Consider the following 16,715-nt stretch of genomic DNA (forward strand, 5'->3'; position numbering starts at 1 on the left):
TTTGTTCATATAACAACATTACACAACAGCTAAATTTAAGAGATAATTCCACTAAATGCTTATAAATTTTAGTATATTCGTTTACACTGCTCCCGCTGGACGGAGATCAACTCTTCTGCTGCGCTTTGTTCCTGTAGTCGACAGCGCCCCCTAGCGGCTGGACGCAGACACGAGACAGCAAAGCCTGTGCTGTGCAATAGCGAACGCTGTTTCTCCAAATGTGTATTTGAAGCTTTGTTTTTTCACCAAAACATATCATCCATATCCTTTGTTAGAACGGAGATTAATTGCGGTACAAATGCGTATCGAACCGAGGGTGGCGAACGGTACGGTTCGGTCTTTTACCGAGAACCATTGCACTCCTAAATTTGATAATGAGGTGGAGCTGCTGATTTCAAACAAAACACAGAATAACCTTCATTGTGTTGAACCCTCCGCTTGTCATCCCTGGAAGCACGCTGTGTTCCCGACTTACTGTGAAGAATGTAGGATTAGTTGAAGAAGATGAAAATAAACAGGATTACTGTGATTGGACATGTGGCTTTATGTATGTTATATGAGAGGACAACCTCTGCTGTGTTGAGGCTAGAACGTCCTGAGGCGACATCATTACATAGAGTTGACCTGCAAGAAAAGGAATAAAGGCAAATTAATCTAAAAACTACATAATGTTGATATAATTGCATCATTCGACATACAATATAAGTGGCTAACTTTTAACTTTAAGCTGTATATAATAATGATACATTTTGTAAGGGAACTACTTTCATAGAGGAAATCCATCACTCTATCACATTTCTGCAACAAACTATCCGAATAACCAGAAACCACATTATGTACACTACCGTTTTGGGTTGGTAAGATTTTTTTTTTAATAATTTGAAAGAAGTCTCACCAAGGCATTTAATGGATTAAAATACATTATAAACAGTAAACATGTGAAATACTATTACAATTTAAAATAACGGTTTTCAATTAAATTTTTTTATTTTCAAATGATTATAAATGATGATAATTTATTCCTCTGATGCAAAGCTGAATTTTCAGCAGCCATTACTCCAGTCTTCATTGTCACATGCTCCTTCAGAAATTATGCCGATTTCTTATCAATGTTGAAAACAGTTCATATTGAAACCATGCCACTTTTTTCTAGGATTCTTTAATGAATAAAAAGTTCAGAAGAACAACCTTTATTTGAAAGAAATGTCTGAACATTTTGTAACATAGGTGTCTTTACTGTCACTTTTGATCAAATATTATGTATCCTTTCGAATTTAAATGGTAGTGTAATTGTAATTTGGCATTACCTGAAGGGGTTGGTTGAGATAGTACCGAATCAGCTGTGTGAAGATTGGCTACCATGTTGCCGGAATTTGTGTCCGAGATGGTGGCAGGATAGTAGTACTGAGTTTCAGAGGTCTCTCCCTCTAGACTCTCAGACTGAGAGATTACAGACTATAAATACATGCATACAAGCACCTACTAACACATCCACCTCTTTGATATAAAAAGGTTTCAGCAACAAGCTCAAATTTCTATTGCTGTTAAAAACAAGTAATACCTGGGTTACATGTGGCATTGCTGCCTGTGATGCTGTGGGAAACCCAGTCACCACACTGACTGCTGCAGCCCCATCTGCCTGTCCTTCTAGCTGCCCGTCAGCCAGGTGGATGACCCGGTATGTTACCTGAACCATGTAGGTCAAGGGTTTAATCATCATATGTCATGATCTATATTTACTATGCATACATGTGCCACATACCTGCTCCCCTGTTCCTTCCGTTTTTACAAGATGATAATTGATTTGCTGATCTGTGGAGAATGCGGCAGCTGACTGGATGGCTGTGATAGCCAGTGGGTCATCTGCTGTTTCAGCAACACCTGGTAAAGCAGCACATACAGGTTATTGTTTGGTAACTCCTAAAGAAAAACTGGATATAAATTTATCATGTCAATTTCAACATGAAGTTATATGATTTGGGGGTTTTTGTGCAGATGAGAGGTCAAGTATTTGATCAGCAATCTCACTGATGTTGAATGTAGGGCTGATCATCATCATCATCTTTTTTCCGGTCATGTCCTGGCTGGGATTTCTAAATTGCCTAAAATGTCAGGGTTGTACATTGCCTAAAATGTACAGTCCTCATACATTATATGTATGTGTATTTGCATTGCTTTGACCATTCTTTGCTCCTTCTTGCATGTCACGATTGGTCGATCATGTACAATGCCTGCACGGTATTGGTCTTTTCAGTCATAACCTTCAGCAAGTATGAAAACAATAGGAAAAGAAAAGAAAAACCCATGCATTTTAGTCAATTTAGAAAAGAGGACGTATGGTCACCCTACTGAATCTACTGATGGTTTTTTTCTTGCTAGAGAAAATTTGAAGTTAGTTCTTGGTGTGCAGGTACTGTATATAGCACTAGATGGTGCTATACAAGCGGTAAGCAGTCACAACTAAACTGAAACTAAAGACTGACTGCCACCCAAGCATTTTTATATTGTTTATTTCCCTAAACACACTATGACCCAAAATGACGAAGGACCTTATGGACAGTTCAATTCAAACATCTCACCGTCTTGCAGTATGGGAGAATCTTCAGGATCATGACTTTTGGGTTCTCTTAACAAAGGAAACAAAAATGCATAAATAATTATTAAGAAATGTATAATTATAATACTAGATAACTATAATTATTAAGAAATGTTTATATTACAATATATTAAAAAAGCAGTGTTTAAAATTAACATTACAAAAATCATATAATAACAATTAACACTCTTGCTTTTTCAGATGATATAAAATAATTTCAGATAACACTGTAGGAGTGCAGATTTCAACAGTATGATGAGCATAAGGTGTGACTCAAGTATGATACTGAAGGTGGAACTCACGTCATATTTTTAAGAAAATTAATATCTGGGCTTCAGCTTTGGGGTCCTCAAACGTAAACATTGACTGCAAAAACGATACGATACGAACAATAGCCAGTAACAACAGGAAAGCAAAGGAGCACATTTGATAGGATACCTAAACCTTGCACAACTGGACTTGCGTATATCCTTCTCTTAAAATTGTCCAACAATTCAAAGCAGGTATTTTATTTATTTATTTATAAAGTCCCATCACACCGTGTTGAGAAACCGCCCGCAAAGCTACACATATTAGCGACTAACTTGGCAAGAAGCAAAACAAGAACTGACACAATTGCCTTTAGCATTTGAGCTATGCAAAAAAAGATGCGTGAAAACCATCCCGCAAAAAAAGTTTGTATCTATGACTAATCCATATTATCCACCCCCACAAAAAAACATTTCCTAGTTACATTTATTAATAGTGAGTTACCTGTTTGTCGTTAGCAGCAAACGTCGAAGCGACATATCCTTTCTGCGCATGTGCAGCAGACTTTCTAGTTTTTAATGTTAGTCACTAGAGGGCGCCATACACAACAACTTCATCATTTTACTTTTTGAGTACTGAAGGAAGTTTATTATGGCATGTTTATAAGGCTGAGAAACAAATAAACATGCTAAAATATGACATCTTTCATCACACCAACATATGATCCCACTATAAACGTTATAAAACATCCAAGGTACATAATTTTACATGGTATTTAAGGGACATGCATCACATGACAGTGTTTATGACATCAGCATCACCCAAACCAGTGCATAAATATGTTGTAATTGAAGGTTCTCTCATTTGAATATCTGTTCTTCTCTCATAATTTCTGAGGGAGGAAACACACAGATTTCATTAACTATTATTTTTGTTGTAGTACAAGCTAGAGGATTTATCATTTGGTTTTAGGCAAGTGGTGTTGTACCGAGAGATTCATTGTACACTCAGAGAAGCTCTGACAATAGTGGGAAAGTGAGGAAAGTTAGCAGGAGCGCTGCTCCACTGTGCTGCATGACACACCAGCCAGAACAGGTCTGAAGCTTACCTGGAAAGAAAAACAACATAGCAGCCCGATCAACATCTGTCAGTCACTGATTCATTACAATAAAAGTCATAAATAAAAAAATGCACAAAAACAACTAAATAAGTATGCTTCCTTGCCAATTCCAAGCAATTAAGTTGATAATTATAATTGATTTACCAGTGCAGTTGCAAAATCTACTTAGTCAATATAAATATGCAATGCTATTTTATTTAAGGGAAAAGCAATATGTAATAAATGTTAAAGTAATGTTGTCTTACTCTTGTCCACTACTGCAGTGATTGGCACTGGTGTGGTAGTTTGTTTGATGAAGCAGGTGTAGTTTTTGGGTTTGTCATCAGAGAAACCTTTCAAATACAGCTTACAAATGTTATCCGCTATGGAGACAGTGGCACGGTTTTTGAAGGTGCTGTCTGGGGTGCTGTTGGTGTTGGTAGAGCCAACCAACTTATTCTCCGTCGTGTAGTAGCAAATCTTCTGGAGCTTGGGGTCTGAAGCTGGAGTGAACTTGCAGACCATCTCCAGGTTTTGCTCCTTAGTCAAACAGGATGAAAGCTGAAGGGAAGTCTGGGCAGAAGCAGCACCTAGAAAATTATAACGCCAACTTAGCCTTAAGTTTGAGTCGTTTAAAACTGGTTCAATACTTTAATGGCCTAATATACAGTAGATTAGACTGTGATATCTGTCCTGTGTATTTTCATGGGATAACATTGTCAATTAACATCATACATACTCAAATATGACTTTGGTGTAATTTTGGTGATATTCATGAAGTAAAAAAAGAAAGAAAAAAAGGAACAATGAAATTACCCAACAGGAAAAATGTAGCAAAGACAGTATAGTACATCATCCTGACCACAGTAAGCATGTGTACACAGCGCAACCTGGAGAACAAATACAAGACAAGTCACTTACAACACAATAAATGAATACTGATCACCTCAGTAGTGTATACTATATGTATTTTGCCTAAAACATGAACATTAATTACTTTTCAGGACTTCAAGCAAGTAGTAAGTGTTCATCTGCATGCATATTATTAAATTTATGCGCATGAGGTTTGAAAAAAAAAAAATCTATATATTCCTGGCAGTGTTCACAGAAAATAAACAAGCTCTCTCATATAGCCACTGCAGCAAATTTCTCAATATGGGTGGGGTCATGACATGTCTGAGCAGTGAGCACATACAAATAACGTGCCCTTTCGGTCCGATCTAGGTGCCCCCGGACCGCGACTGTGCCCTCGTAACTCCACTACTCCCCTGCCCCTCCGGAGGTCTGTGCACGCCACTGGTAAAAAGTATTATTGTAACAAAAGCACTCGGATACATGGACTCCACCTGAACCACACACAGCGTTCGGTCAGAAACGTAATGACTGGACTGGTATGTGAATGTGAAGAACTCCCTACAAGGCCCCGTGCATCTCTTTTATCTCAGGCAAGACTGAACTCGTGAAGATTCTTTTGACAATGACAATTCAGCTCGTGCTTCAGCAATAAAAGTACTTCAAATCTAATATTATATATAAAAATTTTTTTTTATATATTCAGTGTGTCTCTGTTCCTCGAGTATCTCTTCATGTTTACAGTAAAAAAATCCTAATGCAACCTAATTAAAATCCAAAAAGAAGTAACAATGTTTCGAATTACACCAGTTAAAGACAAAACGTCATCAGTCTGATACATTATTAAAATTTAACGGTAACAAGCATGAATATATCATGCACAAATTAGTTATTTATTACTGGATCATGTTTTATTGGATGATATGAATTAAATTAAAACTATAATAGTCTAATTAGAAGCACATGACTTCTTTAACAGGAAAACATAAAAAATTGGACAAAACCATTGTAATTTCATACTGTATACAGTGAAAGTGTCATGGCGTGTAGTCAAGCATTGGAACCCATACTCAGAATTTGTGCTCTGCATTTAAACTATCCAAGTTTACACGCACAGCAGTGTGCAGTGAACACACACACACTCTGGTGTCCAGGAGCAATTGGCGGTTCGGTGCCTGCCTCATTTTTTACTTATTTAATTTCTTCTTTTATTTACCCACTATCTTTACTATTTACCAACAGAGTGTGGCATCACGCTGAGTGTGGGTATTGAGGGTACTGAGAGTTGTGGAAGAGAGCTCGTTCACAAATATCAGTTTACATTTCCACACATTCCTTTTGCCATTAATTGTAATAATCCAGTGAGATTTTTATATGCACAAAGAGTCTGACAACTGCCAGTGCTCCACACAGAGATCTGATCTCACCAAATCCAGTCCGTCTGGAATTACATGAAGAATCAGAAAAAAAAATGGAGGCAGACTAAATCCAGAAGAACAGTGGCAAGCTTTCCAAGATGCTGGAAGAACCTGAAGAAACCCATACTGACACTACAGCAAAACACAGAAATAACTGGCTTAGCACAGTAGTGTGTATATATAAATATTATATCGTAATATATTTTTAGGAAGGTGGTCCCTCTAAAGGGGTGAACTCCTGTTCTGAAATGGGTTTTTGGCATACTGTACAGCATCTTATATGGTTAAATCTCTGATAGGCTAGAGAGCTAACTAACTAAACTAAAGCTAACTAAGAATAATCGTAATCATTCATAACAAATAACAGCACTTTTACATTCTCAAATGTGTGTTGCTGTAATTAAAAATATCTGCACAGATTACACTCTATATTCCTTTATTGTTTTCTGACATTTCTCAGTATAGATCCTTCAAAAAAATAAGACGAAGCAATTGAAAGACAGTGAAAGAAGGGAAGACAAAGATTTTCCTCACAAATATAAGTGTATATATGTGCGTGTTGGTGCTTGAATATATTGCTATGCAGTATTTGTGAGTCATTATGGTCAAAATGAAACAGACAAAGCACTACATTTCTAAAACTCAGATTATACCTTAAAGCCAACCTAAGGCACTTAAGGTTAGTGCAAGGAAGCATGTGCGAAAAGCAGCAAAATGTGTGGAAGCGCACAGTGCAATTAAGCATGTGCATACAGCAGCTGCACAATGCATGCGAGCACAATGGAAGACACGTACATGTAAGAGTATATTTCAATATTTAGTCGTCATGTAGCCTTAATAGTCTCATTCTTATGCACTTGTGTTCTTTTCCAGGCCTGTATCATTCTTTCCCTTAAACGTAACTAAACAAAATTCTTTGAATTGTTGTATGCAGAATATTTAGTTGCATCATGTGTGAGTGCAGCAATATAATTTGTCAGCAGTGGTGATGTCCTTCAGACAGAGCTGTCCTTATTCAGGTGATAAACAGAAGCGCTAAGACAATGATAAACTTGAATAACGCATTTTGCACTGGACAAACTGCAAGGATCGATAAACCAGCCAACCAATAAATGAGATTACAGATTACCCTTACAATGATTTCACTCCATTATTTCTATAAATATTACAAAAATTATATATAATATCTTTTTGAGCTACTATATGACTCGATTTGACGGAAACACATAATTGATACTGTATAAAAGTCCTATGCCATGTATCAAAATAATATATTTTTCTTATAACAGAGAATATTCTGGGTGATAAATATTTTGGATGCCTGATCATCTCAAGCTTCGTCACATGATCCATCAGAAATCATTCTAATATGCAGATTTGATGCTCAATAATTTTTTTTTTTATTATAATCAATATTGAAAACACTTGTGCTGCTTGTCGTGTCTTTACTGTCACTTTTGATCAATTAAATGCATCCTTGCTGAATAAAAGTATTCACTTCTTTCCAGAACTCTTACTGACCTCAAACTTTTGAACAGTAGTGTAATAGAACGGTAGCATTTTGCTATATGACTACCTTCAAATGCCTGTTCGTTGGAAGGTTTTAGGTGATAAGAACATGTTCACCACTAATGTTCTTTTCATGTTTAATATCGAACAGCATTTTGAACAGTGGGTCGCATACATCATGTCTAGTTTGTTGTTTTCACTGTGAATCCTGAAGATGTAATGATGATGATCTCCACAGAAACTTAAGGGGCTGTAAAAAAAATCAACATAAAAGTCAACATAAGCATGTAAGAGGAAAAAATAACTAAATATAAATGTAAATTAAAATGTGAAAGGCAGTTAAATGTGAGAATGGCTTTGAGCTTTAGCCTGCTCGATGTAGAAGCCCAAGAGAAACAGGAAGTGATATCACAAATGCAAGCATCCATGGTCCAGTGTGAAAGGATATGGTTAATGCGGAGCACACCAGAAGATTTCCTGTTTGAAACAGAGAAACAAATATTGAACAAGAGAGCAATGACTTAAGAGCAGACAGATTTTGAAAGCATATAGATTGTGAAAGCCCACATATTTTGAAAGAAGAAAATGTCACAAGCAGTGACGGCACCTTTAATTTAAATACAAACAGGCATTGCATAACTATTAGGTAATATTTATTGTCTCTCAGCATATGTTAAGGAGGACTTGCTGAGGCATTTTAAACTCACTTTGATGGAATGCCATGCTATTCTCCTTCCAGGTGCTGCCCTGATAAACCCTGCAGGTGTAGGTGTACGCGCGGTCATCGGACATGGGCATCCAGGTGAGGCGACAAATGTTAGGTGGCACCAGGGTCACATTGGCTCGGCGTCGCGTCTCAATAGGTGGAATCATGTGGACCGGGGTGTTTGGGTAGGTGGATCCCATGAGTCGTCCATCCTGTTTGTACTCACAGAATGGCCCTGGGATCTTGTGGGTCTCTGGGAATTCACAGTCAACCCGGAGGTTCTTCTCAATGTAAGTAATGCAGGAGTACATCTGTGGCCCTCGAGGGGTGTTCCAGAACCATGAGTTAAAATCCAAGAAGCTGGGTTTCTGGTATGGATTTGTTGCAGTGATCACACCCATCATACATGACAGACATGCTACTGGGAGAGAAGCACAAGCACTTTAAAATATGAAATATGATTTTGAGGGTTTGCTAATGCATATGGAGCATACTAATGCTAATTTTCAGGAATAAGATGAGCATTTTTAAAATAGAATAAGTATGTGCCTCTAAATACCTACACATACATTTCAGATATATCTATTATGTGGCCTATTTTAAAAGCATTTTTACTATAAACAGACATGGAAAAGTGTTATGAGCACATTTCAGAACAGTTTACTTCAAAGTAATATTTTAAAGCAATATGTGCTTTAAAAATCTATTAAATAGAAACTATTTTTGGAGAAGCAGATGTAAGGAAGGGTAATTGGACCTGATTTGTTTGGCCAGTATTGGTACAGAATGTACTCTCTCTTTTTTTTTTACTTCATTGGAACTACAGAATTTGGTAAAGTTTTTGGCACTTGCTATGTGGACACACACACACACACACACACACACACACAGGTTTGTTTTTGTGAAAAGTGGGGACATCCCATAGGCGTAATGGTTTTTCTACTGTACAGACCGTATATTCTATTGCCCTACACCAACCCTACCCCTAAACCTACCCCTCACAGGAAACTTTGTGCTATTTCAGATTTTCAATACACTCCATTCTGTGTGATTTATAAGCATTTTGAAAAGTGGGGACATGGGGTAATGTCCTGAAAAGTCACCTTCTCTGTGTAATACCTATGTCATACCCTTGTCATTATACAAATTTATGTCCTCATTTGTCAGAAAAACGCGCGCACACACACACACACACACACAAAATCATGGACATGATTCAAAAAGCATAAGTAGTCCTGAAAAAAAAAAGAAGTCAGACTTGTATTGTTCACAAAAATGATCACATTATAAATGAATGGGTAATGAATTTCATCTAGTGGAAACGTTTAGTACTGCACCCAAGCAAAATCTTACAGAAAGCTCATTTTTATAAGATATCAGTCTCAAATGTGTAACACAACATATTTAGATTTATGGCTTTCATTTTCTTGCCATTTTAGAGTAAAATGTGTTTTGGAAAATATATATTTCACATACAATTTTAAAATAGTATTTTTGTGCATTTTTCATAAAAATAAAATTGAACTTCTATAACTTTTTTTGTTTCACTTTTTAAATGTCCATGTCAGCAATAATCTGCCAAGTGTCTTCTTTAAAAAGAGACCAAACTTAAGTCTGTGCTCCAAAGCATTCAAGATACGACAGTTTAAGTAGGAAATTTCATTTTCAGGTCTATTCTCAAAAAGTGGTTAACAAATGGATCATAACTATTCTATAAATATTATTTAGTACCATAAAATCCCCTAAAAATACTAAATAATAAATAAATGCAGGTCATAAGCAAACTACTACACCTATTGGATATAGTGAACAAACAGAATAACTAAGGTTTGGTAACTCTTTGATAATTCCAAATATTATGGCTATAATGTGTGTTATTAACTTATTCATCCAATATCCCATTACCATCAATAACCCATTTTGGTGTCCGCATCAAATGATATAGTCTCATGAGATCAAGGATTTCTCATTCTTTTTCATTGTGAGCAGTCATTGCTACAGGTTTTGGCAATGCGCTGGAACAATGACAGAGTCATCTGTGAGGATTTAAGCTTTTGTTCTTGTGGCGTTGCCTGATGTTGCTCTATTTCTTCCCTCTCGCGCGTCTAGCTTTGAGAGCTGTTCGAACATTCAACCTTCTTTGCTCACTTGCAATATAAAGGGAGATCTGTGAAAGGCTCATATTCATTAAGAAATAGGCCAACTGCAGCAAATCCCTTGTGCTGAGCGCATCTCTTGTCGGCCTGTGCAGCAGTTCATCATCGCAGAAGTTTTCTCTGCTTATGCAGGGCTGATGTATGGCTGTCCCATGGGGAAAAGGGACATATATCTTAGTAATGTGCTAATGGGCCTCAAAGTGAAAAGGAGATGAATTAGTCTGCATCTATAGAACCGAGCACCCAAAGTGTGGTTTTCTGTGCTTGTGACCAAAAAGTTGATAGTGAGAAAAGTACAAAAAGGCCTTTCCTCTCCTCTCCATTCCTCTCCTCTTGTTAATTCCTTTTTGATGAGGCATGGCCAATAAATCCTGTTTTCATGCCTGTATTCCCTGATGACCAGTAAATTAGAGATCAGGGGAGCAGATTTGGGGCTTTTGTTGTTCTCTGGTGTCTGAGAGAGCCCTGCTGTGCAGCAGGCTGGCTGGGCCCCATTCACAGTCCCCTCTTCCCACTCATTACCATTCACTTCATTCAGTCTATGTAGCTAATGTTAGACACACGGCAATCTGCGGTTCATTCTTAAGCAAATCTGTACTGTAGCCGATATTCGCCTGCAGCGCTAATTTATTATGTATATGTGGTCTGGCCTAATGACTAAACCAGATTAATAAAAATATATTTTAAAAAGCATTATCAGAGACATTTTGAGAGTTAGCAAATTAAGCTAAAATTTCATACAGTAGCCTAGTGACTTTAACTGGCCTGTGGAATTTACTTAAATTGCGCAGGAACTGGCCTCATCGTTGACCTTCACCCACCTCAACTGTTCATAGGCATCTACACTTAGGTCCATGCAAATGGTGCCTCGCTACCACCTCTGCAAGGTGCTTTAGCTTCCACACAGTCACTGTAGCAACACACAGGGCCTTATTATTAATGAGATCCAGCTGGGACTGCTGTAGTGTAGACACAAGCACAGAGAGACAGATACATAACCACGAACCCAATACATAACTGTAAACTGCTTGCATAATAGATAAATGTAAATGAGATATGAAAAGAGACCTTTGGCATATGTAGTCTGTCATAACAGGGGCCGTATGCGTTCATTTATGGATTGAGAGAATGTAAACACATATATCATTCTTGTCTGTGTTCAGTTGTATTGCTAACTATTTATGTAGTCTGTGGGGCCGCTATCAGCTGGGTCAGTGACAAATAAGAAAAAGGAATAATCCAAGTTCTTAGAAATGTAATCACTTTATTCACATTGTTCTCATGGGTTTGAAAAACATTTTCAAAAAAATTAAATTGGATTTCTTCACAACACTTTGAATTGGCAGACATGTTTTGTTTTGTTTTTTTTAATATATATAATATTTTAACAAAATACCATACCACACTACTTATCAAGGTTTTCTTACTTGATTTCTTAATTAATTTTAATGAATTAATAAATTAAAATGAGTCATTTTAGTTCAGCAATTAAAACAGGTTCAATACAGGAGAGGTGTATTCAAGTCAATGTATATACACTCCCATTTAAAAGTATGAAACAGTAAAAGCAGTAATATCATGAAATATTGTTACAATTTAAAATAAAATTATAATAGTATTTTATTTCTGTCATGGTAAAGCTGAATTTTCTGTAGGCAGATCTGGTGCTCAACAAACATTTCTACTATTATTCATGTTGAGAACAGCTGCTTAAAATGTTTGTGGAAACCGTGATACATTTCTTACGGGATTCTTTAATGAATAGAAAATAGAAAAGAACAGCATGTATTTGAAATAGAAATCTTTCTATAATTATTAATGTCTTTACTGCCACTTTGATTAATTTAATACATCCTTGCTGAATAAATCTATTCATTGTTTCAAAAAAGATCTTATTGATGGCAGACTTTTGAACGGTGGTGTATCAATTGCATTGTTCATGTATTTTAAATAAATTAATAGATACAGAAAAAAAAAAAATAATAATGCCATTGACCCAGCTGCATTTTTAATTGTCCATGTACAAGTTTAGTCCAGGTTAAGGACAGCTTGAACTCTTGGACATGTCTAATTAGTGTACCGCTTATGCACATGGTTTAAACGCAGTTTGTGATCCAAGTTGTGGGCCGTTTTTTATTAAACACACCCATTCATACTCAAGCATACATACATCTAAAGCAGTAGGATAACACTCATCTGTATTGAAGAAGGGTAGCACAAGCTTGCCCAGACACATGCTCCCAATTAGCTGACCCTCTTTATGGAAATGCCTCATCAATTATACCCAAAGCTTCAGGATTTGCCACACATAAAGAGAGTTAGCATCTTAATAACCAGCCAGACTATAGATGAGATGAATGTGCGTGTATGTTTGCGTTGCACATATGCGCGCATTGACATTCTGGGGATTTTAGAAGTGGGCTGATATTAATTTAGAGTTGACGGATTTAGCTAGAGAAGAGAAAAGCTGTGATCTGATGAGAAAGTTAGGGTTATGATTCCACTTTCTCTCCTCTCAGCATTTTTGACCTAATCCTTATTAGTAAATGTTTTTTTTTTTAGCTGACTTAAACATGTTGGTTTTTTCTGGATTGCCTTCTAGCACATACAGTGATGAGGTAGAAATTATGAATATAGACCATGTTTTCCTCTGCTTCTTCATGACAGGGAATATATTTGAATTCTCTCCCCATGAATTGTATCAGATCACACAGTGACAAAGATACAGATTCTTTCTTGTGCTTCCCCTCTTCCACTTTCTCTCTGCCATTCATTCCCTCTATTTAGTTTAGTCGAGATGAAGAGATTAATTTTAATCCAATGTGCCTGCTGTCCTGTAATCAGGCACCAGATGGCGCTGAACTGGGTTGGAAGAGCGGGATAATAATTAGTGGAGACAGTTCGGTGAGCATTATGCCCTTATCCTCTAATCATCATCATGGGCACTTTTATTTGTAAGTCTGACGAAGACACTCATGGCGAAGCTGTCTGTCAGCACTGAGGAGATGAGATGATCAGGCCTGGCTCGCAATTCTCCATTCCGCTGCCTGATGAGATTAAACCAGTTCCACGGGGACCGAATAAACCTACTAGGTCTTGGACAGGAGGAGCAGACCAGTTTTATCCAGAAGCTTCCTCTCTAAAATGTGTGCAAATCTAGTAGCAAAGGCTGTCGGGAATGATGTCTGGGTGAGATTAAGGAGGAAAAAAGACAAATACCACACAGAATTCGCAACATCTGAGAAAAAAAAATTTAAAAACTTGTGCAAGTGTTCAAACAGGACCAGCAACGGGACTGAAAAATGCAGCAATGGACTCTCAGGGTCAGTGCTAAACTAATCTCAGCAGCTCAAGCGAAATCCTAAAAGCACACATGAGTAAGAGAAGCACAAAAGGATGGTGAAATTAAAGCACGGGGGCCTGAATAGACTGAAGGGGTCTCCTAAGTAAGGGATGATTATGTCCCCCTGTTCTCCATCTCTTTTAGCCTGTGCGAATAATCTGCTCCCGCTGACCCTCGTGTAGCCTCTCCTGAAGCGGCCCTATTCTCAAGCCGTCCTTTGGCTCATTCAGCAGGTCCATGCCTGGTTAATGAAAACACAATATAGAGACAGATCACCAATAAATGACAATATAAAAGGAGCTTTTGCTTAACATAATCCTTCACCCGACTTGCCTTTTCTGTTGTCCTCTTCTCTTTCAGCCCTTTTATTGCGCATGAAAGGCCCAATAATGTTTTGAGGGGTCTGATTAGCCGTTTTACGCCAGCAGTCAACACGTTCCTTCAGGCATCTCTAAGTGATCTCCTCAAAACAATCTGCAGATTAAAACGGCGAAGGGGATTAAAGGGCTGGCCGAGAAGCCTGGTGGCACTTACTCAAAAGATTGGCGCTTTTAAGAAGCGTTTGATACGTTTCAGCAGATAATGTTAACTAGAGGTTGGGTGTCTGTGAGTTAAAAAGGCCAAGAAAGATTTAGATGATCTCAATTTGGCCGTGCTTAGGAATTCGCCACAAAAAAGAGCCAAGTTTGGCAGTCGAATTGGGTTTTTGGTAGGCTTTACTTGCCCAGCATGATTGGTGGGGGTCCAGTGACAAATATCTTTCAAATCCATTTTTCAATGTAGACTATTCAAAGCTCAGAATAATGAAGGATTGAGGGTTTTTAACCAAGAATTAAGTCTTTAGAGCACAGCAAACACACAGAGATCTCCAGAGATGATGGCAGACTCACTGTGCTGATTCTTTTCTCCCTCCAAAAATCGCATACGGCAGCGTGAGGAGAACCACTGACATGAATGTGACTCTGTGACTGACACATGAGCACACCTCCCTCATGTTCCATCAGAGATCAAAGATACGTGCTTCTGGAGTGCTCAGGCACCATATTCCACAGATCACTTTTGATACATCCGGTTGTCACCTTTGCCGTGGTTTGATTCACAATTTTCCACTTTTTCGCAGCTAATCTGCTCTTAAAACAAGGCTTTGAGCTGTTTAACAGAGCTCAGAGAAAAATAGTGGGTTTTTCTTTTGCCCCATGAGAGCTTCTCTCGGAGTAGATGATGATAGGGGGTAAATACCCCCCTCCCAAACAACCCCCCAACACACACATGGTAGGATAAGTGTTGGCTTTTTCAACTCTTTAGCTGTCAGTCATCTTACAGTTATGACTCTGGAGACATAAATCATTCTATACATGAACTGACTGGACTACATTGTGCTAGTGATTCAGACTGAGTCCTGACTGAAGAAATCAGCCATCAAGGTCACTCACATCAACGTTCAATGGGAATTCGTTTTTTACTGTGCTGCCAGACACCGCAGTCATTTGGGCTTCTTTTGCGGCATTTTTTATGGTAATAAGTTTGTGCATAATTATGATTTTATTAATAGACACAATCAGATGCTTTGGTGTGCTAGGGTTTGAAGGTGTGGGTTGGAAAACTGCCTGTCAATCAAGAAATCAGCTGCCACTCTGGTCCGTAAATCTTTGACATTGTGAGGCATGCATTGTCTTGCGCCGTTAAATGCTTCAGTTTAACAGCGCCTTTATTGTGGTGATGTAATTGAGGGTGATTGACAGTTTGATTGACAGTTTATAGGTTCAGAAAAAAAAAGCTTTTGAAAAACCAGAGTTACTGTTCTGTCAAAAAATAGACACACAAAAAGGCCTTTGGAGAGAAAATTTAATAAATATTTAGATAAAAATAATTATTTATAAATATATCCATGTTTAGATTAAAATAATTATTAAAATGTACTTAATTAAAAAAAATGTAATTTACATTTAGAATTTAAGTCTGTTTATATCTATTTAAGTTTCCTTACACACAGAAGGAATTTGTCTTGGTGAAGCTTCCAGTGCATGATAGACCGATATTTTTTTTTTTTTTAAATAAAAAAAACACAAGGACACTATTCATGAAATATTTGCATTTATCTCATTACTGTGTTTTCTCTATAGCCAGCTCTTGGAAAGACCAAGTCGAGAGGTTTGTCCTATCCAGGACCTGACTTTGTTTTTGGGACAGCGACCACAGTTCAGGATGGAGGAGTGCCAGAGGGTAGGTGGCAAAACACATCCTGATTTTGCAGAGTTAAGGCCCGTTCACACCAAGCACGATAACTATAAAGAAAGACAACGATAAAGATATAGTTCTAAAAATCGTTCTTAATATTAAAGAATAGCGTAGTTCACACCACAACGATAACGATACAGAGGAACGATATCGTTGTGATCACTTTCAAAACTATTTTTTTTCCAGTTGATGGACGATAAAACACTGACAGCCAATCAGAATCCATCCTGCTGTAACGAGCTCAAGAATTTAAAGCGGCAGACTCGTGTGCGCTTAGAATAAACAGACGATATCGTTCGCTGGTGTGGACACTAATATCGTTATCTTTATAGTTATCGTTCTTGGTGTGAACGGGGCTTTAGATGTGTTCCTAGGTCAACATATTTTGTTGACTCTGGAACAACATTTTAATCCAAAAATGTAGTCTTTGACCATATCCCTACACCTAAACCTAACCTTAACCATGAGTAATCCCTAAAATCAGAGGAAATGATAGATGAATGACACTGATGTACAAGCACCAAACACTGATTGTAAGCCTAAACTTCA

At 37.6% G+C, this 16,715-nt stretch overlaps 2 protein-coding genes across 6 annotated transcripts in view; one reads left to right on the forward strand and one right to left on the reverse strand.

Moving 5' to 3' along the window:
- Positions 1 to 263: 263 nt before the first annotated feature.
- On the reverse strand, positions 264 to 3,455 carry LOC107741442 (upstream stimulatory factor 1-like). 5 transcript variants are annotated; one of them, XM_016554173.1, is made up of 8 exons: positions 3,350 to 3,422; positions 2,899 to 2,962; positions 2,580 to 2,626; positions 1,763 to 1,881; positions 1,562 to 1,687; positions 1,308 to 1,455; positions 570 to 624; positions 270 to 474 (listed from the first exon to the last, which is right to left on the reverse strand). In XM_016554173.1, exons 2-8 carry the CDS (start codon positions 2,901 to 2,903, stop codon positions 363 to 365), a joined length of 612 nt encoding a protein of 203 aa, XP_016409659.1. In that variant the 5' UTR covers positions 2,904 to 2,962; positions 3,350 to 3,422; the 3' UTR covers positions 270 to 362. The 5 variants fall into 5 exon arrangements, with proteins under 5 accessions (XP_016409660.1, XP_016409658.1, XP_016409657.1 ...); XM_016554172.1 differs by lacking the exon at positions 2,899 to 2,962 and having other exon boundaries at positions 268 to 474; positions 1,308 to 1,440; positions 1,571 to 1,687; positions 3,350 to 3,455; XM_016554171.1 differs by lacking the exon at positions 2,899 to 2,962 and having other exon boundaries at positions 269 to 474; positions 1,308 to 1,440; positions 3,350 to 3,455.
- Positions 3,456 to 15,149: 11,694 nt separating this feature from the next.
- Positions 15,150 to 16,715, forward strand: part of LOC107741446 (uncharacterized protein C9orf171 homolog) — a 12,881-nt gene continuing 11,315 nt past the window's right edge. The window contains exons 1-2 of the mRNA XM_016554180.1: positions 15,150 to 15,200; positions 16,052 to 16,151. Coding sequence (XP_016409666.1) covers positions 15,150 to 15,200; positions 16,052 to 16,151 — 151 coding nt within the window. The remainder of the gene's footprint in view (positions 15,201 to 16,051; positions 16,152 to 16,715) is intronic.

Source organism: Sinocyclocheilus rhinocerous, unplaced genomic scaffold, assembly GCF_001515625.1.
Source record: "Sinocyclocheilus rhinocerous isolate Xijiao unplaced genomic scaffold, SAMN03320098_v1.1 scaffold766, whole genome shotgun sequence".
In the NCBI taxonomy this organism is placed as follows: domain Eukaryota; kingdom Metazoa; phylum Chordata; class Actinopteri; order Cypriniformes; family Cyprinidae; genus Sinocyclocheilus; species Sinocyclocheilus rhinocerous.